Source organism: Oxyura jamaicensis, chromosome 5 (genome assembly GCF_011077185.1).
Source record: "Oxyura jamaicensis isolate SHBP4307 breed ruddy duck chromosome 5, BPBGC_Ojam_1.0, whole genome shotgun sequence".
Taxonomy (NCBI): domain Eukaryota; kingdom Metazoa; phylum Chordata; class Aves; order Anseriformes; family Anatidae; genus Oxyura; species Oxyura jamaicensis.
The window spans coordinates 61,629,234-61,652,054 of record NC_048897.1 but is presented as its reverse complement, the minus strand read 5'-3'; the positions used below and the strand labels follow the sequence as shown (position 1 = coordinate 61,652,054).

General features: G+C 41.5%; 1 protein-coding gene and 1 long non-coding RNA gene across 2 annotated transcripts in view; both read left to right on the top strand.

Moving 5' to 3' along the window:
- The window catches only part of SCUBE2 (signal peptide, CUB domain and EGF like domain containing 2), a 40,014-nt gene extending 28,950 nt beyond the window's left edge, over positions 1 to 11,064 (top strand). The window contains exons 17-22 of the mRNA XM_035328114.1: positions 1,343 to 1,510; positions 4,028 to 4,189; positions 5,382 to 5,579; positions 6,195 to 6,347; positions 8,016 to 8,095; positions 8,878 to 11,064. Of these exons, the coding sequence (XP_035184005.1) occupies positions 1,343 to 1,510; positions 4,028 to 4,189; positions 5,382 to 5,579; positions 6,195 to 6,347; positions 8,016 to 8,095; positions 8,878 to 9,030 (914 nt within the window). The 3' untranslated portion in view covers positions 9,031 to 11,064. The remainder of the gene's footprint in view (positions 1 to 1,342; positions 1,511 to 4,027; positions 4,190 to 5,381; positions 5,580 to 6,194; positions 6,348 to 8,015; positions 8,096 to 8,877) is intronic.
- Positions 11,065 to 14,314: 3,250 nt separating this feature from the next.
- On the top strand, positions 14,315 to 15,150 carry LOC118168052. The gene is made up of 2 exons (XR_004751338.1): positions 14,315 to 14,665; positions 14,914 to 15,150. It is a non-coding gene; the product is annotated as an uncharacterized LOC118168052 (long non-coding RNA).
- Positions 15,151 to 22,821: the final 7,671 nt, after the last annotated feature.

Genomic DNA, 22,821 nt, shown 5'->3' with positions numbered 1-22,821 from the left:
AAGTTGCACAAACAGTACAGAGATGAGTGTTCTGTAGAAATGTTTATAAAATGAAGAAAGACTTGAAAAGCTTGGGAGCAAATGAATGTGTGTACTTCTGAAAGCAAAAGTGATGTGTGGTGGAAAAAGTTAGAATCAAGAGCTAAGATGGTCTCATTCCTCACTAGCTGTCATTGATAAGCTACAGAACATTGCTTAATTCAGCTGTATTTTATTTTTAAGTTGAGGAGGAACACTCACTATTCCACTCAGTGGATCAGCAGTAAACAAACTTCTTCATCATTGATCATGGCCGGTAGTTAATACCCTGCTTGTTGTTAGTCATATGTCCTGAAATGAAGCCAAGGCCAATTTAGCTTCCTAACAAAACAGCTATTCACTGGGTGATTTATTGGAGCTATAAACTAAAACTAACAGTTTATTATCGTAACAGGTCTTTAAAAGGACAGAATTTTTCAGTGCAGCTGAACAACTGCAACACTATTTTGTACTTTCCAGAGCAGGGCAATTATTAAATATTGGCACTGAAATTAGTTCTTTTGTGAATAGTTTGAAAAACAGATATTTTTTTCAGATATCCATAAATACCCCTGGGTTTGTTAGTTAATATTAGGGTGTGCTGAAGTAAAACCAATCTGAATGAGTTAATGCTATCCGTGCACCATACAGAACACAGTAATCTAGCGCACGGATAATCGTTATCCAAGACTGGGAGAAATGGCAAGAATATTTTTGCTTTAAAGGTCTTGGAGATATGCTTGATGTTTATTGAGTTTGCACAGTTCCTTGTGACTGAAGTCTTAGGACAATTCAGTAACATTAATGGCTATGAAGTATGACGATTCACCAATTACTAAGATTAAAATACTTGTAGAATTTTGGAAGTACACTTTTGATGACTTAATTTCAGTACTTTTTTTTTTTTTTTTTTTTCTTGGGGGGGGGGGGGAGAGGGCAAGAGTTATTTAGCTAGAAAGAGGAGCTAATCACTACATTTCCACTCTGTACAGATTAACAGAGAGTACTTGACAGGCTTTGTGTCCAGTGCATCCTTGCAATAAAGTGTGAAATCCATTCCAGTTGACAGAAGAGCTCACCAGCACTAGAGGTTATCAGTACTTATTTAAAGTTTACGGAGTGCAGTGTATTTATCTATTTATCAGAGTTATGTATTTATCAGAGTTTTATCTGTTGTTTGCATTCAGTTCTGAAACCCAGGCCCACGCTTCCCAAATAAAGAAGAAATCATTTGCATCATGGGGTTTTAGGTCCTGTGCAGGCTTGCTAACATATCTTCACATATAATGTACATGTTGAAGCAAGTGTGTTCTTCCTCCTCTAGATCAGTGCTCACCAGGTGAATATTCCCCTGATGGCTTTAAACCCTGTCTGCCATGTCCCCTTGGAACATTCCAGCCTGAAGCTGGTCGAGTATCCTGCTTTCCCTGTGGAGGAGGACTAATGACAAAACACACCAGTGCATCCTTGTTTCAGGACTGCGAGACCAGAGGTAAGATCATGAACTGTAAGATCATGAACATGTAAAGATATGATGAACTGTAATGCTCTGAGGGAAAAGCTGCTTCTGCTGCTACAAGTGGGGTGTTCTAAGGGTTGTTTTCCTTCCCAGGGTCTCCTTCCAGGGGTGTAATAGTTGGCTGGCCTGGCCCAGCTGCAAGGAAGCTCAATAAAGCCTCAAGTCTTTTTCTAACTGATTTTTGTATAATTCTTAAGGAGGGACTGAGAGATGCATAGAAGATGTTCAGTGAAGTGATTGATCTGTGAAGAGCTATGTAAAGGAATGACAAGGGAAAAAAAGTCTCAAGAAAAAATCAATGGCTTCTTCATGTTCATAATGGTTTGAAGCCTAAAAACTAAGTAAAAAAACATCATTTAATTTAACTGTGCAGTACCTCAGATGGTCCTCTAAACTTGACTGCAATAGATCTCTGGTCAACCAGCTCCAAAGGTTTTCCTCACAGAAGTGAAAATCAGGAGGGGAAATGAGACCTCTAAGAATGAAGAAATTTCTTGTTAACATTTTAATTATCTAAGAAGAAAAAAAAAAGAAAGAGCTATGAAGCTGTGTTTGAAAACACTGATAAAGTATGTGCCAATGGAGAGAGAGGAAGTGTTAATCAGTATAGGGGTTTACTCAATGTATTAAAGCATGGATAAATAATATCTCATATCAAAATAACCATGCAGAAAAAGTAAAGTGTTAATAGAAAATCTATTGTGATCAAGTAGAAATAAAGGATAAAAATAAGATCATGATGCAAGCATTTGGTGGTGATTTGGATAAAGAGATCTCTCTCATGTCAGTATGTCTATTATTGAGAATCACAATATAATAGACAAATCTTGCCGTATGCTTGAAGAATTTATACTACTGGTAGTAACGTGGTAGTTAGCAGGTTTCTTCAGCAAAGAGTCACTGAATCCACAAATAGTTAATACTTTCATACTTAATTTTGTGAAGTTACAGTGCTAAAAATGGTCAAAAAACCCTTGGATCAAGATAAGAGGAACTGATTTCAGTTTCACTTAACACAAACGAATATAGGTCTGTAAATGAGGTTCAGTTTTCAAATAAGAATTGAGAATCAAGGAATTTTTTGTATTAACTGGAATGAATAGCTCAGGGATTTGCTGTGTAAGAGGCCAAATGAGATCTGAAATCACAGGTGCAAGAACAATTTGGAATTTGTATCTGAAGTGTTTGGATTAGGTGGCGGGGGTGGAGCATGTAGGGAAGGACTCCAGACTGAGCTAGGTAAATACAAATCTTAACAACAGTACTTATTTGGGAGTAAGCAGAGACTGAAGGGGATAGGGGGGAAAGAAGGGACTGTACAACGTAAAAACAATGTAGAAAACTACATTTGAAAGGTAACGTAGTATATCATTTAGAAATCAAGCTGAGAATGGTAAAGTTGCCAAGCAAGGTAGAAGGAATAGGAAAAGATTTTCATTAGTTCCACAAAGAAACTAGGTGGGGATAGAGTTGAGAGCAAAGGTAATATATGGCTCTTGCTCTTGACTCCTTTCTGTTAGGTATCAGTACAAATGATGATGGTCTTAGGATAGCTAAGCAAAATTAAGTGAGAAGAGCGTACTAGGGACATAAGGAAGGTGTCTGGAGTTCTGTATTCTTATACTGCAGTGAGAGGAGAAAAGCTTCCTACCTGTGTTCTGGGGAACAAGAATAAGGAGTTGCAAGTCTGTTAGGAAGGACTTTTTTCCCTAACTCATGTCTAAAACCCCCATGCAATCTTTTACATTTATAAAAGCATTTGTAAATCAGAGTGGGGTCTAATTTTGGTGATGCAGGAGGTACTTGCAGGTCTGGGTGATATCTTACATGTCTAGGTTTTGTGATGATTTGAGTGACGTGATGAAATAAAGTAACAAGAGATCTGGTGGAGGTGGCTGTACCCTGAGTCATGACCTGCTGTTGTAAGACAGTGTAATCATGCAAGGGGAAGGCAAGATACCTGTATAGTCGCTGCTATTGATGCAACAAGCCAGCTGTAGAGGGCAAAAGTTTTCAGCCTCTGCTTTTGGTGAACTGATCACAGTGGTACACTGGCATGTGGCTGCAATGCCAGTGCTGCTTGGCGTAAGTAGCGATGAAGAAAGGATGAACCTGCTGTTCATCTTACATGTAAATATTGGTGTCTAGACCATTTGGTAAGACGCTATTTTGCATAGTGTTATGCTTTCAAAATCATGCTGGTTATACTCAGTCCCCCATACCCCTATATCTTTTGTTACTGCTTCCACACAGAACTACTCTACAGTACTGCATTTGGGATGTTTGGACTTGCACAGAGTGACCGTGTAAATTAAAATCTGTTCATTTACCTCTGCTTTACTGCTCTAGTAGTTTAAAAATATGAGAACTCTGTTATTAAAATTAGAATAGGTCCTATAGAAATGCATAAAATTACTTTGTAATATATTACTGCCACTTTTTTTTTTTTTTTTTTTTTTTAACTGTGCTGCCTGTTTGAATACCCTTCAGTTCAGTGTTCACCTGGCCATTTTTATAATACTACAACTCATCGGTGTATTCGCTGTATAGTTGGGACGTACCAACCTGAATTTGGACAAAATTTCTGCATTTCGTGCCCTGGAAACACCACTACAGATTTTGATGGGTCCACAAATATAACACAGTGCAAAAGTAAGTATAGCAAGATGATCATGATCATTTGTTATAAATGAAAAGACCGGGCCATTAATATTCCAAGTGGCCCTAAGGGCAAAATTTAGCTTTGCTCCAGGGAGCTTGGAGAGAAGGCAGTGTGCTGCCCACTTGCATCTCATCCCACATGACTTATTGAAGTTCATGGGAGACCATTTCTGCAAACTGGTTTCATCATTCTTTTTAAGGTAAGTGATGATTGTGTCTTGCCAGTTGGTACTCAGTCACTCTGGTCTTGCTATTAAATCCTCTCTTCAGAGATATAGCAGACCAATTTGTGTTCTCAGCATCCTAATTTCTTTCCTTTCTATAAAAGGAATTGAAGTTGGTTCACAAAACTTTACTACGTCTAGTGAGCATTTCCTGTTAATAACAACCTCTGAAAGAGGCAATTACAAAAAGAGCCACTGTTCTAGGTTATGGTAGCTGTAGTATGGGAAGTTGAGGGTAAATTAGAAAGGGAGGCAGAGAAGCAACTTCTCAGAAGAACCTCAGACATGTATAAACACACATATATATACACTTACATGCACATATTTATACATGTTTCTGGGGGCGGCATGTGTCTCTTGTAGAGACTCTGCTCCCTGAGCATGTCACACCCACACACTGCTGCTAGGATTCTGTAGTGCTTAGACCCGTGTGGCCACACAGAGTTGGGGAGTGCAGGAAAAGAACCCTGCATGGGGCACAGCCTCTCTAACTGCTGGGGTGCTGATCTGTGAAAGGAAAAGGCCTGCTCTACTCCCTGTTTGTGTTGCTGCAGACATGGTACTTGAGCATTACACAGCAGACTCCAGTTAGACTTCAGCTGATACTTTTACAAACAAACAAAAACACACACACAAAACCCAAAACCCATCCTGTCTGGTACAAGCAAGTGGACCATCCTTGCTTGACCACTTTTATGACATTTTACAAGTGCTCTGCTACTTGGCTATGGCTTGGTTGACCTGCTGTGTTAACAGGGAATAATTTATATTTTTATTTCTTAAAGTTGATTAAACCATAAAGGCAGAAGCAGGCAGCAATGTGAATTGAAACTGGCAAAGTACCTGCCTCAGATGCAAATAGAAGTTTGTGTGCATGTACTATTTCTCACAGTGTCTGTAGAAAGAGCTGAAGGATACCCTCACTTTGCCTAGTCCTGTATATTGTATTGCTTTTTTAGATAGGCAGTGTGGAGGTGAACTGGGAGATTACACTGGATATATTGAATCACCAAACTATCCTGGGGACTATCCTGCAAACGCTGAATGTACCTGGAACATTAACCCACCCCCAAAACGCCGTATTCTAATTGTGGTTCCTGAGATATTTCTACCAATAGAAGATGAGTGTGGAGACTACTTGGTGATGCGAAAAAGCTGTAAGTGTAAAATACCTACTGAGGCATATGGTTTCTATCTCAATATTCAACACAGGCTTCTCGTATGCATTGCTCTTTGCAAAAACTAAATGTACCACAGCTGTCCTGTGCTTAAGAGTAGCGATTTCTTTTAATGCCAAATTGAGAAATTCTGTTTGGCAATGCTGCTCAGTTGAAACGAGGTTGCAAGGCTATAATGTGTCAGTGAACTCTGAGAGAAATGTTCTTAAGGACTGGTCGAAGGTTCAAGTGAACTAGTCATGAATTACATGAAGCAATGCTAGCCTGGATTAGGAAAGAAGGAATGCTTGCTAGTCTGTACAGGTGTTTGGTCTGTGAATAAACAGCTTCAGTTTCTAGTATAAGCACATCTTTCAAGCAGTAGACTGTTTTCTAGAGTAAGGGAAATATTCAGGGACCGAAAAGTCAGTCGTTGATGTCCTGCCATCTACTGATGGCCTGCCACATTGAGGAGTTTTTCCTTTTTTTTTTTTTTTTTTCTTTAAAAAAAAAAAGAGCATGTATTTCTTGTTGCACTAGTTTAACATATTTTCTAAATATTAATTAGTGTGAAGTATTGTCAGATAACTGCCTATTGTGTGTTTTCTTTGAAAGCTTCCTCCAATTCAGTGACCACCTACGAAACCTGTCAAACCTACGAACGCCCTATAGCTTTCACTTCTAGGTCTAAGAAGCTGTGGATCCAGTTCAAGTCAAACGAAGGGAACAGTGCCAAAGGATTCCAGGTTCCTTACGTAACGTATGATGGTAAGTAGATGTGAACAGCTGAGCATATGTGGACTAGTGCAGCTGTAGCAGCGCAGAACTCCTTGTGGGCTCCTTGACCCCGCTAAGAAGCAGGGTAACCCAGCACTCTCAGCAGTGTCACTATCAGACTGCTTCCAGTAGCTGTTTTCATTTATAGATAGTTTAAGGATCTCTCAATTTCACTGCAGTCTTAAGTGCAATCATATTTCCAGTCTTCCACAGACCTAAACAAACAGCTGGGATTCTGGGCTCTGACTTGAAAAGGAAAAATGCAGAACTCAGAGCCTGCATCTGGTTTTATGCATCTTTATGCCTTCCCAATTTTGAGTTACTTCAGGTGGCATATTGCCCCTGCTTATGAATTGGGCAGAGCCCAAGTGCTTCTGTGATGTATCATGTCACCGCTACCAGCTGTAATCTAGTATCAGAGCTATTTTGTTCAGGCCAGGCCCCTTGAGGTGTTCACCCCCACAGAGTTCTGTGGACTGTAAGTTCTGGGAATTGATCTGCAAAGCTGTTGAGAGTAGAGACTTTACTACAGAATAAAACCTCTCAAAAATGGTGCTTCCTGCACTATAGCATTTGACCCTTTCTGGAAAACCTTTGTGAAACATGCTTACTTGACCCACTATTTCCAGGTCATTCTGTGCATGCAGGCCAGTGTTCTGTCATGCCTACAAGCTGTGTTAACCATGCATATTAATGCTTATATTCTTAGAGCTATCTCCCCCTAAAGTTAAAACAAAGGTAGGGAAGCTCCAACCACCAGGTTTTAGAATGGTATTTTGAGGGCCAGGCAGACTGGAGGTTGCATTGCTACTGCAAATAGTCTGTAGGGGAAGGGAGGAGAGTTCCACAGTCTTAGAGCAAGGATGGTACTTGTGTTGCAGTGGGAACAACAGTGCAGGAACTGATCTGGGATATTTGCTGGCATTGAGTCTTTTGCTCCTGAATCTCACAGGCTGACTTAGAAATGTGTTTGTGAAGTAGTGGCGGGTGTAGTGGAGGAGGAAAATATCTATATTTGAAACTCATGTCCTTCTGGCTTCTTTTCAACTGTCATTGTCAGAGTCACTGGGGAAAGACTGGAGCTGAGGCTTTGCCCCTCAGCATGAGCCATGTGAAAGTAATGTGGAGCATTTCTGTTCACACTAGGGTAATTGTGGAGGAATAGCCCTCCATGGTGGTCTGCAGAGTTTCATCAAGAGCAGATCATTTTTCAGGGAACACCACTCCTTTTGAAGCTTTTCAAATTTGGATTGACCAGGGGAGTTGCCTTTTAAGAAAGCTTCCTCTTACTTTTTTTTTTTTTTTTCTCTTGTAGAAAGGAGTCAAGAATGGGTAGTATTTACAGAAGTTTCAGCAGTGTGGCTGAATTAAAGCAGGCTACTCCGTTACAATGTGTGCTACAATCCTAGGTGCATTTTAATTTCTTTTAATTTTGACAGATGAATGCAGAACAGCTCAGCAGAGTAAACTTTGTTTTCATAGTACACAGTATTTGCCGTTTATTTACAGAAAAGTACTTGGAATACATTCTAACTGCTAATATGAGAGCCAGATACTATTGGTTCTTCTGGGGGTAGGGCTTTCATGTTTAACCAAGGGAGGTATTGAATATGTAAGTGAAATGAACCTGCAAATGACTCTCTTGTGCATTCTCAATAGAGGATTACCAAGAACTAATAGAAGACATCGTTCGGGATGGTAGACTTTATGCATCTGAAAATCATCAAGAAATACTCAAGGTATATTCCTTCCACTAAAATGTTGCTTTTGATTCAAAGTAACACTATTATGTGCTAGTGAGGTTGCCTCCTGCTCTGCATCTGTTCTGCTCCTTGGTGCAGTACACACATGCTACTTCAGGGAAGTGGTGAATAAGCACATCCTGACTGTGCTGAGCAGTGGATTAGAAACCCTTTGCCCAGGGATATTAAAGGTGGATCAGACCTTCTAAGATAATCTACAGCTTTTTATGATAAAGGTAGCCCCTTGGACCTAATGTCAGCTGTGCTGGCAGGAGTCAGTGAGCAAACTGAGGGATGTGGGATTGGAGAAGTACTTGGTGCTGCTACTCATGTCCCATAGATTTACAAGGGCTTTTCCTTCTTGTGTGAAAAATCTCTTGGTGGATTTCACTTGGTTCAACCTTGGTTAGGAGATAGTCAAATAGGCAAGATGAGTGGATGTCATTTCAAGCATACTTTTCTTTTGCTGATTATTGGCTCCAGGGTGTTGTTTTTTGTTTGTTTGTTTGTTTGTGTTTGTTTTTCTTTGCTGTTCTTGGAAGTATGAGAAAGAAAGAAATCCTGGCACTACTAAAACCAAATGTGAAATTCCAGTGAATTCCCTGGGGCCTGAATGTCAATGTCAGCCTTGCTCTGCTAGTCTGAACTCTTGAGACATTTTTACTTGAGAAGTAAAATGCCCATAACCTTTTGTCAGTTGACTGGTCATTAGACTTTGGTGATACTGACCCTAATTACTCTGTGGAATTACTGTAAAAAATCTGCTTTCCTTTTTCTAGGATAAGAAGTTGATAAAAGCATTGTTTGATGTGTTGGCGCATCCACAAAACTACTTCAAGTACACAGCCCAAGAGTCAAGAGAGATGTTTCCAAGATCCTTCATTCGGCTGCTGCGCTCCAAAGTTTCCAGATTTTTGAGGCCTTACAAATAGCTGGCACTGTACTTAAAATACTAACAAGTCATTGGTATGCACAGAGGGGTTGTGGTAGGTGGGCCTACTTTCTGTGCTTTACACACTGGCAGAGAGAACTCTGAGGAAGCTTGCCAGCTGTGTTCTTGGCAGAGTTTGGCTTTCTTAGCTAATATAAATATTTTGGTGAACAGAATTTTGATTCCTCTCCAGATAATACCTTTTGGGTACCAAGGATACTTCATGGGTCTGTGAATTAGAGACTAGCCATATTTTCTGTAACTGAATGGTGCCAAGCAGAAGTTTGTAGAGCTCTACCCTGTTGTTTCATCGGTAACTCTAAAAGTTAATGAGGACAGACAGGCTAAGTGGTGTGGTTTTGGTTGAACTCTAGGCTGCCGTTAATGCATATTACCTCAACAAAGCTGGGATCATGTTCAGTCTCACTGGAAGTGGGAACAAATTTGATGTCTCTCTTAACCTTTGTTACAGAGGAAATTCATAACTAAGATTGAAATGGTTTTAACCCAAGCCAGTGAATCTGAGAATTGCACATGTATTTTTTTCTTTGAATGATGTGTTGTATGAGGCATATGGATGAATAAGCAAAGGGTTGAATATTGGGTTGAATGCTCTGCATCTGTATCCCGTTGTGTTCATGCTAATGACACCTACTGCTTTAAATGGAATGATAGCAGGGCACCACAGAAATGGAAAGCAGACCCTGACGCTCTGGATGCTTCTATTATGGGCTGACTGCAAATGCTTCAACAGAACAGATTCTCAGCTAAATCCCAGTGCTCTCTGTGTGCATAGCCCTGGGACAGCATGACACATTGGCTTTTCCAAGTAGTACAAAATTCTGTCCCGAGCACTTGCAAGTTGAACATGCATGCACCATTTTAAATGCAGGCTTTGGATAGATTATGTTCTTGTACATCATGGTTTAAAACTGTATAAGGTCCTTATATGAGCCCCAATCCTCCTGTCCCTTATCTTGTTTGAGCACCTTGCAGTGACCATGTTAGGCAGAGAAGGGCTGCTTTCCCTTTCTTGTTGGAGAGAAGTGGATGTGCAAAGATATTCCTCAATCAGACCATAGCCATAGAAGCCATCTACAGCAAAATGCCATCTTAAGATTTCCAAACTCTGGGTTCTTTTCCTCCGGTTGTGTTTCTCATTTGAGGCAAGGGTATTCTGAAAGGGAGAACTATGTCAGTCAGAATGTTTTTTGTTTTCTTAGTTCTTTTCTGTCCACATTTTTGTTACATCACTGTTCTCTGGCAATGCAAACCATTTCCTCAGCATAAGATGTCTTCTGGGCATTCTGTCTTGAAGGGAGATAGCCCCAGTCCCACTCCTTTGGAGGTGGACCTGTATGTTCCTGGGTTGGTCCCTGGCAGTGCTCTGAGGGGCCCAGTGGCCGCTGATCTTCTGTGTGTCCCCTCAGGAAAGGTACTGAAATGTTGCAGTGTAGCCAGGATGAATGCTCCCTCTTTTAGATGTGGGCTTGTATCTGCCTGCGTTTCATTACATTGGTATGTGGTATTTAACTGTTGTATGTGAATAATACCATATCCACAGTGTGACAGATGAAACTCCCATGCAGAACCTGGGTTTGAATCTTTTGCCTGCATTGATAGTGGTAAATGAGCATTACCAAATACATCCTTTCTGAACTGTTGTGCTGTGAGAGCCCCGTTCTGTGGCACATGAGACTGCAGCCTGTCACGTGGTAAGGACACATCTTGATCATGGTGTGATGGAAAGGGGCAGTGGCCTTATGCCACTGACCCTGTGGTGCTCTTAGTACTGCCTGGAGGGACTTAGCATGGTGTCATGGAAGGAAAATGGAAATTGCTGCAAAGAGGGAGAGCTGTGTCCTTGCTGGCTCTACTGGGGCTCCTGCCGTGGCTCAGGTGTTGCCTGTGTGTGCCTTTTCCATGAATGGGACTGCCAGACCTGCCAAAGGGAGAGCAAAAGAGGTTGGGAGATGAGTAGGGAGGCAGGGGGTAGATCAGCAGAAGGGAGGAAAGGAACGCAGCTCTGTGTGCTTTTCTGGCTGCTATGTTTTGTCCTGAGCAGGCTCCCCTGCTGCCCATGCCAGGAGGGAGAACAGCAGCTACCTAGAATAAGGTATGAGACAGCGTGGTCAGTGAGGAGGGGCTAAGGGATGCCAAGACAAAAGGAAGAACGATGGGAAAGGCTTGCTACCTCTGGGGTAAAAGTGTGCTGTTGAGGTGAGATAGAAGTGAGGCATTTCAATATAGCTTCCCCTTGGCTGAAAAGCCCTCTTCTTCTTTACTGTTCAGGGCTTTGCATGCCAGACGCAGCATGTCAGTGAGTTGTGGTGACCCACCAACCATCTCTGTATGGTAACAGAACACTTTGACGTGAGTGAGATGCTGCAGTGCTGCCCTGGGTGCATGGGTGAGTTAGAGGCCTGCTGGTGGGGCACAGGAGGAAAGGAATGTGATGTGCCAGCTTCTGGGCACCTTCACCAAGCCCAGCAGCATGGATCTGTTGTGGTCTGGGGGCTCTCTGACAAGAGGCATAAGCCAGTTCTTGCTGAATTCCCTCACAAGAAGGCTACAGATCAGTTTCACGTTGCTGAGTGGCATGCAAATCAGAGCGATTGCTTTCAGCAAGGGTTCAAGAAAACAAAATAATGTTTTCAGACTTCCAGATATTGTTCATTGGTGAAATTGGACTTTCCTGCTCTGCATATGAGTTACCAACATGAGCTCTGGGTTTGTTCCACTGCACTTCATCTTGTTAGCTACACTGATGTTTTTGCTCTGCACAGCTGCTCTGGGACCAATGTCTCACCTCTGGTCTGTACAGAGAATCTCAGCTTTGCTTCTTTGTTGCCCCCATGTGCATGGGGCATTTTCTTTGCTGTCTGCAGAAGCTTCAGGCACGTAGAAGCAGAGGAGCATATCAATGTGGTGTATGGTCCAAGACTAAGCAGAAGAACCTGCCCTTTCTTGAGGAAAAATCCTTTTTGTTCCATAGCTGTGTTCATTTTCTACATAAAAAGTAAATGATTTGGAAGCACTTCTGTTACCTGATGTTATAAATGAAAATTCTCCCTTTTACTTTAGATCCTGTGTATGCAGTAGAAAGTAGAGAGGGAATTTTAGCTATCTTAAATATTGGGAAGAGTGGTAACTTACAGAATGTTACAACATTTGGCATTCTAATTTCGTAGCAATGGTAGTGGCTCTGTAGAAATCTGGGTTTCTACTTTCTGTATGGTTGTAGACATGTTATTTTTTGGAAAGAACACAAAATGTTTAACCTTATAAAACAGGATTTAACTGTTTGAAATAATTAGCATTAACTGGATGACGTAACGTCACCTACATGAGATATTCATAAGGATCTTTTCTTCATTGTAAATTAATGTAAAATGTTTCAGATTTAGTATTGATAAGAGAAATAAACCAGTGGCCTTTTAGTTGCATGAAAACATTGGGTAATATTTTTAGTTGTCTTTGCTGTGTTAAACAATAGTTTTGTAACAAAATGAAAGGTTGTGCAGCAAGTTATCACATTCCAGGTAGACTTTGTGTCCTGGGAACATCTGCTTACCATAGCGTTCTGTTTTCTGTAGTATATTATTAGCCTGCATCTTTACCACACAAGTACATGATTCTTTGTGTATTTAGTGGTGCACGTATTTCTGGCTGGTGTAAGGCCCAGAATTATCTTGGTATTAATTCTAATAATTATGCTAAAAACAACTCCTGTACAATGAGCTGGAATCAACTGGCCTGCTGTGACTGTCTGTATCAAGACAGAGTAAACTGCCTAAAGTAACTCCTCAATATTTTATTACTTAGTAGATAAATCTGATTATTTTCTAAAACTTGTTCGAACTTAAAAATAAAAAGGTGAAAACCGGTGTTAAGACACAAGTTTCCAGAATATCTTTGACTACACCCTTGTTTCATTAGAGCTTTTCATTAAATTCACTGTTCTTATAATAAATAGATCATATGAAATTACAAATGACTTGTTTACTAATATTTCAATACTATTTTTCTATATTTGTTTGTGATATTACATTGAGATTATTAGTTATACTCAAACTATCCAAATATTTTAGAAAAATAATCCTAATGTTGTCTTATTAATATGTTCAATTGTTTGTTTGATCCTCAGCTTCCTTTGATCACAGCACAAGGACTGATTTTTTTAAAGAAATTTAACTATTTGGGTTTGTTTGGTGCAGTTTTGGAAGATACAACTATATATTTCAGCTGTTAGCTGTAGGAAGCTGATTCCAGTTGAAGTGAAAAGACAGCAAAGTAAATGATGTACAAGAATACAGAGGTCATGGTATGATGACTCCAGGCTAATCACAACCAAAACCAGTGTCATTCAAATATTCTGCATGATGTTGTGAATGCTGGCATATGCTAGGTAGCAGTGATGGACACATGAGGGCTCAGACAGCCACCAGGGCAGGGAACATCGATATGAACCACCTAGCAAATTCTTAGAAGAGTGGAGCTGAAATTCTGACTGGGACCTCTGGATGTTTGCATAATGGCAATAAATTTTAACGGAATATAGAGAACAAGATCTGAAGCTTATTTAAATCCAAGGAATCAGAAGAGGTGTGATGCGGGTAAGCAGGAAGGAATAATATTATAATAATCCTTGGGAAGAGAATGTAAGGAAAGTGGTCTGCAAATATTTCTGCATTAAATAAACTTAGAAATGCAAATGTTTTTTATCATTTATATAGATGACATCCTGTAAATGTAATAGATGCTGAATGTAAAACCTGTTACGACTTAAATGTACATAGACTTCCTATCTTCCTTTTCATAATGCCCCATTCAAACTTTGCATGTGTAAGGCTGTTGCTAGAGGAGTCAGATGAGTACTTTTAAAGAACCTGAGCCAAACTGAAGGCAGGTACAAGTAGGTTTGCTTCTAGGCATCCCTTGAGCCAGAGATCTTGCTGCTGCCCATTTAGTTTGAACAGTTCTTTTGCTTGTAGGACAGATTTTCGTGCTCTTTTGTGGAGCTCTACTTTCTACAACATATATCCTGCTGTTGCTGTAAAACACCTATGAGTAGCGATGCAAGTATAGCACCTGGGGGGAAAACAGGAGTTAGTGTTCAGGGGACAGATTCCACCTTCAGAAGGTAAGTTCATCCAGTTTATCTCCAAGTCAGTGCAAATTCTGTGTGACTTTCTGTATGTTGCTCTTTTAAGGTGGTTTAGTAAAGTATTTTAATTTTTTTTTTTTTTTTTTTTTTTTAAAAAGGCGAAACTTCCTAGTCAAGTATGTATTTGTCACTAAAGCTGTTGTTCTGATTAAACACTGTGAATAGTAATAAAGTTTTTTTGAGGTGTTTGTAGCAAAGCCTGTTTAGTACACAACATAAAAGAATAAGCTAGGAGCACAACCTTGAAATCTTTTTCCTTACTGAATGTGTCTACAAATACAGAATTTATTAAGGAAACTCCTTCACACTAGCTGGCTGCTATATTTGATCTAACACAACTGAAGCCTGCTTTTTTGCTGGAACGTTTTTCTTCTGTAGACTTACAGATGTGGATTTTAATTACGTGCTATGAAGTATCCTATCTGTGGTGATTCTGAGGTTCAGGAAATGAGGGCTGCATAGTTTTAAGGTGAGAGAAAGTTACACTAGAAACAGAAACATTCTGAAACAGTCACTTGAGATGCAATTTGTTGTTTTTTCTTAGATCAAGTATTTCATACTTTACCAAGATCACTATGAATATCCGTGAGATGTTTAAGTATAGTGTACATTTATGCTTGACCAGGCTAGAGAAAGTTTCATCTGTGCCTGAATTTAATACAGCAGTGGCAGCCTGAACATGTTTTGTGCATTCTCTCCCACTTGCTGCGCTAGAAGAAATGGAACAAAATACTAAACATGGACAGGAGCCTGAGACATGAATTGAATGGAGAATCTTTATCCAGAAATAAATTCTGGAGTTGGAAGAATGTAGAGGTATGTTAAACATACACATACATAGTGTGTGTTCTTGTGTGAGTGTTCGGTGTACATATCCATTTGATGAGAATAAGGTGGATGAAACAGCTGTCATGAAAGCAGCCCACACAAATGCAATTTATGACAGGGAAAAAATCAGTGAATTAAAAAAAAAAAAAAAAAAAAGGCGACAAGCTGGTCTGGGGTGCAAACTTGGGAGGAGTGGTTTGCTGTCAGAGTGGGTGCAGCAGGCTTTATGTGTGGGAGCCTCCCGTGCCCTGTCCTGGCAGCAGGCTGCTGTTCTGGGGTGACGCAGGAGGCCCTGCGTGAGTGTGGGCAGGGCTGGCCAGCCCAGAGGGGCTCCCCACAGCCCTGCACTTGGTGCGGGGTGTGTGTGCTGGCTGCGGGTGCAGGCAAAAGTCTGCCTAGGCAAGAATGTGAAAAGCCTACAAGACAAATACAGGAGCTTTACAGGTGTGTAAAAGGGCCTGTGGGGCAGGGAGCAGGCAGCATAGGGCAAGGGCATGATGCTGCTGGCCAGTGTTGCAGCTGAGGAACCTGCTGGCTTGTCCTTGGTGTGCTGGCAGCCCCCAGGGGCTGCTGTAGGACCTGCAAGGCTCTGGGTGCGTTATTTTGCAGATTTCTGTACGTAACTATTTCCTGGCCCACAAACACACGGGAAAGAGTTGGGGTTAAACGAAAGAGCAAAAGAAATGTCAGACACACCTTACACTTGCATTTGGGGAGGTACTGAACGTCCTTTAGTAATGCACTGTTAGCTGTCAGTGTGGCACAGCAGGGAGCCAGGGAGTTCGCTCTGGATTTACAGCCAGGGTGAGGAGTTGTCACTGCATTGGCACTAGTATCCACTTCACACCCTCTTCATGACCAGGAGCTACACGTGTCCTGTCACCAGTTGAAAGGCCTGTTACAAAATGCCAGCTGTCTGCTGGAGGTGCTGCCTGGAGCAAAATCCAGAACTGCTTGATCTAAATGAGCTAGCCATGAATAGCAGCTTGGGGTGAGACTGGAGATCATGATTTATCTGGGATTTAATGTGGAAATTCAGAAAACTGGGAATTTGGACTTTGCCATAAGACAAGCCTGTGTAAGACACAACCCTGCTCATGAATTAGGGTGCCTCTCCCTGCCACCCCCCTGTTAGCTGTGACTGCTGTCATGCTTGGTGTGAGGGGTTGTGTGGAAAAGCAGGGAGGTACCAATTAGTAAAAACAGGATTGGCAGAAAAGTGCTCAGGGGGGCCTTTCTGGCTTACATAGCATAACTACTGTGCCCTGGCTCCCGTAGGTGCTAATTCTCTCAGCAAACTTACAAAAATAAAACCCTGAAAAGGCTCATCCATGCTGAGAACAGCAACTTCATTCAGTGGAAGGAAACTTAGGTCTAGGAACTGTGTGCTTAACACTGCAGGCATTGCTGTCTTCCTCGGCTAGTCCAGAGAGCCCCGCAGCCAGTGCCTGTAGCATTGGGTGGACACGGCAGTTCTGAAATACCTGCCCTGGCTCTGTACAGACACACATCCAACATGACCGTTTGCTCTTGGCCCATAGCTCTCTTGCCTAGCAGGATGTGTTTCTACGTGCAATAATGTAGCAGTAAAATTTGATCCTGCTGCAGTTCTGACTTAGGATGTTGTAAGCATGTGCTCTGGCACACCTTCATTTAACAAGCTACAGCCTTGTGTCTCCCTCAAACACTTCTATGGGTCCATTATTGCCTGGCATTTTCAGAGAATAAGGAGGGTTTTGGGGAGCTCTGAGATTGAGGCATGAGTTGTAGTGGCCTGTATGAAGCTGCTGTTGCTGGGGGTGCTAGCCTGCTGCAGCGCCCTGTGCTGTCTATCCTGTTTGTGCCATTCATGCCATGGGAATCAGGGCCGTGCCAGCCCTGTGGACTGTGGTACCATCCACAGTGCTCCCCACGAGATGGCAGCATGTTGCCCAAAAAAAAAAAAAAAAAAAAGGTAAAACCCGTGCTGACAGTGATAGGTCTTGTTTTTGATGTAGGTGTTCTGTAGCTGAAACGTGGGGACTTTGTTACTACAGCAGTTCATGGTGTGCTTTTGACTTCTTGCACAGATCTGTGAGTGCAACAAGGAAAAGCATCTTGCTGTCTTGGGCTAGCTCTAGCGGCTCTGGTGGAATCTAAAAGATTATTTCCTTATCCACTGAAAGCTCTCTGCAAGGCACATGCCCCTAAGCGTGAAATGTTCTGAGTAACTGTAACAGAAGCTTCCAGGTAGCTGTTCTGAGGGCATTGTCACCGAGAGCCAGTTCAGATTTTCTTCACTTACCAGCTCTTGGTTCCAACCAGTGCAACCAGTCAAACTTTCTGGAGAAGAGGGATTGATTTTGTAAGTGAGCTTATATTTTTGCATTATTTCATATTTTTACAAAATGCAAATGTGGGGCCTGGAAAGACCCATGCCACTGGGCCAGATATTGCCACTCCTTCAGATTGCAGTGGGAGGAGACCCTCTTCTGAACCAAACTCTTAGTCAGAGCCATTCCTTTCCTTTTCCAAATCACCAACAAGAAAATGTGCAGGTTGCAAGTTGTTGATTCCCAGGTAGAATAAACCTCAGAGGAAGCTGGAGGAAATAGACAGTGAATGTGTAAATTCAGTTTGTATTAATTCTGAGAACAGTAAGAGATTCTGGCACTCTGCCTGATCTGGGCAAAACCAAATTTCTCCAGTGACTCAGTTCTTACAGATGTCAGTAATGGACTTTGAACATTTGTCTTTGGGAATAATACAATTGTAAGTATAATCAGCTACTGATTTTACTGATTTCATCCCTCTTTTCAGGGGAGGTTGCTCAGTTTGATCACAGCTTGACTTATATCCGTGGTGGGACAGATGATCTTGTGGTGAATGATACCCAAGGTAGGGCAGAAATACTTCAAAGCACTGGTGATCAGTAGCAGTGCGCATGCTCTTGCTGTCCTAGGGAGCTGGCTTCCTTTACTGATGCAGTGTGAGCTGAACTATCTTTCAGTTCACTAGACTTGAAGGTGGAGATATTTAACCAAACCACAACATGGCAAACACAACCTCTGTGTTGGGAGAGTTACATTGAAGTACTGTTGACGATTCTGTGCATTAGCAAATATTAGCACCGAGTATCCAGTAACATGTCTCACTAAATCTTACTGGTTATGAGCTGCTGCAATTTTGCATGGGCACTGTGGAGGGGGATACAATGGTAGCTCACTTATACTTGCAGCACTTGAGAGTGTAGGAGTCTTGGCTTCATAAAATAAACATAACAGCGCCACAGAGGTGAGAGATCCTGTGTTTGACTAACACTGTGGTGACCTCCTCTCTAATGCTGATATAAATCATATTTTTATCTTAAATGGATACTGTAAAATACCTTAAGCTTTTTTTTTTTTTTTTTGTCTTGAAGTTATAAAATAAAGTTGTTTAGATAAAAGTGATGAACTCAGGACTTAAATACTTTTTAACTTCCAGATTGTCTTTATTTTGGGTAATAATAAAATTTATTCCTTTGAGAAATTAAAGCACTCCAATCCAGAGTTCATTGATTTTTGCTCTGTTGGGAAATTAGAGGAATTCCAGGCTTGATAAAGAACCTGTATAAACAACCAGCTCCCTCTCCCATCCTCTTCCTCTCTTCTGCAGAAGGGAGTGCAAAGTTGTCTTTGGTATGAGCTCCATAGGAAGGTGGAAATACTTGTCAAATGAAATCTCTCTAAGAATACTTCTTCAATTGGTAGAGGCAGAAGGGGTTCACAGTCAGTCATTTAAAACATGTAGTAAGAATGTTCCTTGGTGAATCCCACATTGGCATCAGTTGAAATAAGCACCTGTTTCTAGGGCTTTTGCAAAAGAGCTCAGAAAATCTAATTCTGTTTAACTTGCTTGTTTTATCACTGGAGATACCCTGTCATTTTTGTCACAGTCACCTGGCAAACCGAGTATGGATAGAGGAATTAAAAAAAAAAAAAAAGGCAATAAAATAATAATAAAGCAATTCTGTTTCAGAGCTGACCTGTACTAGTCCTGTTCCAAAAACAGTGATTGAAAAACATATATATATATGTATATATATATATATATTTTTGCTTGCTTGCTTTTAAATTATGTCCTGAGATTTGTATTCTCCAGGAGGCATATTTCACAGATCTTGCCTGAGGAGTTCCCCCTCCCTCTCCCTGCGCACTGCTGTTTGGGAATGATAGCATCCAAAGCATCTAGAATGAGAATACCTTCGCAGCAGATTTATACTTAGGCAGAGGAAAACTCTCTAGTTGGGGAAAAAAAAAAAAAAAAAAAAAAAAAAAAAAAAAAAAAAAAAAAAAAAAGGAAAGCTTTTAAAAGATTTGCATAGGTCCTTTCAGGACTAAGCTCCCCCGTGTGGCAGGGGGCTTCCAAATACCCTGTGCTTAACCCCGGCTGGACGCTTCGGTGCTCATTCTAAACCAGTCACCCGAAGACAAGAGACGTAAGATCCCTTCTGCTATATAAGCTGCTATGCTTTTCATATGATGTTTCTATTTAGACCTCCTTTATCTACACACATCCACCAGGTCAAGTTTCAACAATGACTTCAGTCCTGTCATTAGCCAGTGAGGGCAGAGTACTGAGTCTGTGGCCTCAAACACTTCCATAGCAACATTTATTTATTTTTTATCCTGGAGTCAGCATGCATTTCAAACCGATGAAGAAACGGGGTTACAGGGAGGATAACCCTGGATATAACCATCTTAGCTAGCAGGAAGTGGGGCACTTTTCAGATCACAATAGAAAATGAATTTGAGGTAGTTTTCTCCTGGTCCGTTGTGGTCACCTCGCCATCATCTCAGTTGTTTCTGAGAATAATTTATTAGTTTGGAAAGAAAGGAAGAGGGATAAAATGACAAACTGTTGTTCCATGTTTGCAGAAATCTATGGGTAAATATTTAAAACTTCTTGCTGCCAAGTTAGAATCGGTTTAGTAAACTACTTCCATGACTGTAGCTAGGCATAGATGCCATTCTGGGGTGTCATGTATCTCCACTAATGTTCAAGGTGTTGACTCAAGGAAAAATTTGGCCGGCTGCCTTATGACTAATTAGCCACACAGATCTAAAAGCAAACACTGATCTAATAAGTTTCCCAGGGTAATGTATACATTAAGCACTGAAAAGGCTTCGCTTCAGTACCATTGCTCTAACAAACATCCCATGAGGTTTTGTATGCATACTGATATTTCGTGTTCAAAGGAGTAAGTTTTCTCCATGCTGGGAAGGAGTTTGGCCCAGAGAGCCATCTGCTTGAAATCCCCCTTCAGCAAAGTATTTAAGCAGGTGCTTTAACTGCGTTGGTGGATAGAAATGGATTGCTGTATCAAAGTATTTAGATCAAGAATGGACTCCTTTGTGTCCACAAAACACTGAAAGATTGCTGGCTGCTAGCATAAGCGGAGCTTTGTAATGGCTGCTGTGCAGACCCTTTGTCCCTCAGGCTGAAGAAAGTGAGAAAACTGCTGACTGGGTAAGGACAATACGTGGGGGTGAAAAGAACACCACATCTCTGTTGGAGCAAATTCTGTGCAGTTCCTGCTCTTGCAACAGCTGTTTAGCAGCATCTTAGATACTGGGATGTTTAGGTGTCAATGGCTAATGACAGGGAAAGCATCTCACAGCTCCCTTGATGTGAGGAGTCTGTGGCCCCTTTGTTAGGGGTGGCTGTGAATTCTGTCAAGAAGTCAGCAGAAGCAGACTCAGCAAAATAATGCAGCAGATTTAGAAGGCTCAGTCCAGTCACTCCCCTTAGGTGCAGTCTGAAGCTCTGGATGTTACAGGGTGTTGTCAGGCTTTGCCTTGTCCAGGTGCTCTGCGGGAAGAGAAGCTAAATCTGGCTATTGCATGACATCTCTTGTTGATTCTAGGATGAGCCAGGGAATCTTAAACACATTGCACGACTGTAAATACGACCTTAGCAGAACCCAGCTGTGAGCCTTTTTCACCTGCAACTGGATATACCTTTCCCTTCTGACGCTCAGTGCTGCAGGTAGACAGCCTGAGGCTTGAAGGCAGTGCCTGAGAGGGTTGCCACAGAAGGTGTTGCTTCATTGTCTTCTGTGCTTTTCCACCCTCCCGGTATTCCTGATGCTCCTGGGGAAAGCTGTTAGGCCTCATATACTCCTATGCCCACAATGGTTGTACAAAGCTGCTCCTGGGCTCCTGCAGCCTGCTTGTGCCAGGTGCCTCACTGTGCGACACAGAGTGTCTCCTCCTGGCCCTCTGAGTCAGTGTCTTGTCCTGCCAGGCCCTTCCTTTCAGGGAGGCTCCCTGTTGAATCTCAGCGGTTGCTGCCAGACCAAAACAGAACTTGATGCAAAGTAAAGAAGAGCAGCGCCCTCTTCCTCCCGTCTTTCAGGGCTCAGAAAGCTCCTTCGGCAAATCTTCAGCAGCAGTGACATTCCTACGTGCCCTGGCTCTGCTGCTCCTTGGTCTCTGTGAGTTAGAAAAGGAGAGAGAATATCGTGTTTGTGTAGTGTGAAATGACTTGCACAGGTTTAGCCTTGACAAGATCCCTCCTATATCTTTAATGACCTGAATATAAAATTTACGGCGTGGAAAGCCCCAGCAGCAGAGGAAGCCATCAGCACACAAGCTGCCTTTTGCAGGGCAGGAGGGGAAGTGAAATCCACTGAGATTTGGGAAGTATGAATGATGTAGTTATGGTTGGCACTTTGAAATATATATGTAGCTTACTTCAAAATAAATATTTGCAGTTCAACTCCAGCATATATGTGGGAGGGTGAGAGCTAGCATGTACTGGTATTTCTTAAAATTAACCATTTCGAAAGTTTTGTGCTGGAATAATCCTATTGCACAGAACAAACAGAGTTTAGTGTAATACATGCCAGGGAGAAGTGTCACCTGCCCTTCTACATCCACCATTTCCTGCCCAGGTAGAGTTCCTGAAGAAAGCTGTGCAAGGGAGATTAAGGGAGAGAAAGATGAGAACGTCCTTTTGCTTGGAAGATGCAGGTGAGGAAAGTTCTCTTGTGTTTTCAGCTCCATGAAAAACTTTGAAAGACACACTAGCTGTACCTGCATCCAACCTTTTGATAAAAGGCAATTTTTAAGTCTCCAAGTTATTCTAGTCATTTGTCTGAAAGGGCTAGAGCTGACCCTTATACAGATGCGTTATTGGACAGAGTAATTTATTTTTCTACAGTAATTATTGTGGCTTCATTTTCTTGAGCTCTCTCCAGTCCCTCTTCTGGAAATTCTTTCCTGTAGAGTTTTGTCTTTGTCCTGGGTTTTATATATATATATATACATATATATATATATATATATATATATATTTCTGGGACTCATGTCTGGTTTTCTGTTGCTGTTTAATTATACATCTTTATCTGTTTCTTATTCTGAGTTTTCTGGGACATCTCTGCATCTCTTCAGGATATGTTGGCAAGTACTAAAAATCATTTCTTTTAAAGATAAGATGAGAAATCAGAAAAAAAGAGGGGGGGGGAGGGGGGGAAGGACCAGGATTGACTGACCCACTTTCCGCTTTGCTGATTTGCTCTTTATTTTTCATTGAGGGAGGAGATGAAATGAAGGTGTAAACAACCTCAGCAGCTCTTCTTTCCTTAGACTGGTTAGCCTGCAAGCATGACTGGGTAGCATGCCAATAAAGCGTGGCTGTAAAGTGGGGTATAAAATTCCTGGTGTTTAGCTCAGTGAGTTTACATCAAATGTAAAGTAAAGCCTATCTGCAGGCAGGACCAGTGTCACTCCATCTTGCAGGGAGGATGGCAGATGAGCTCAGAGATGATGGCAG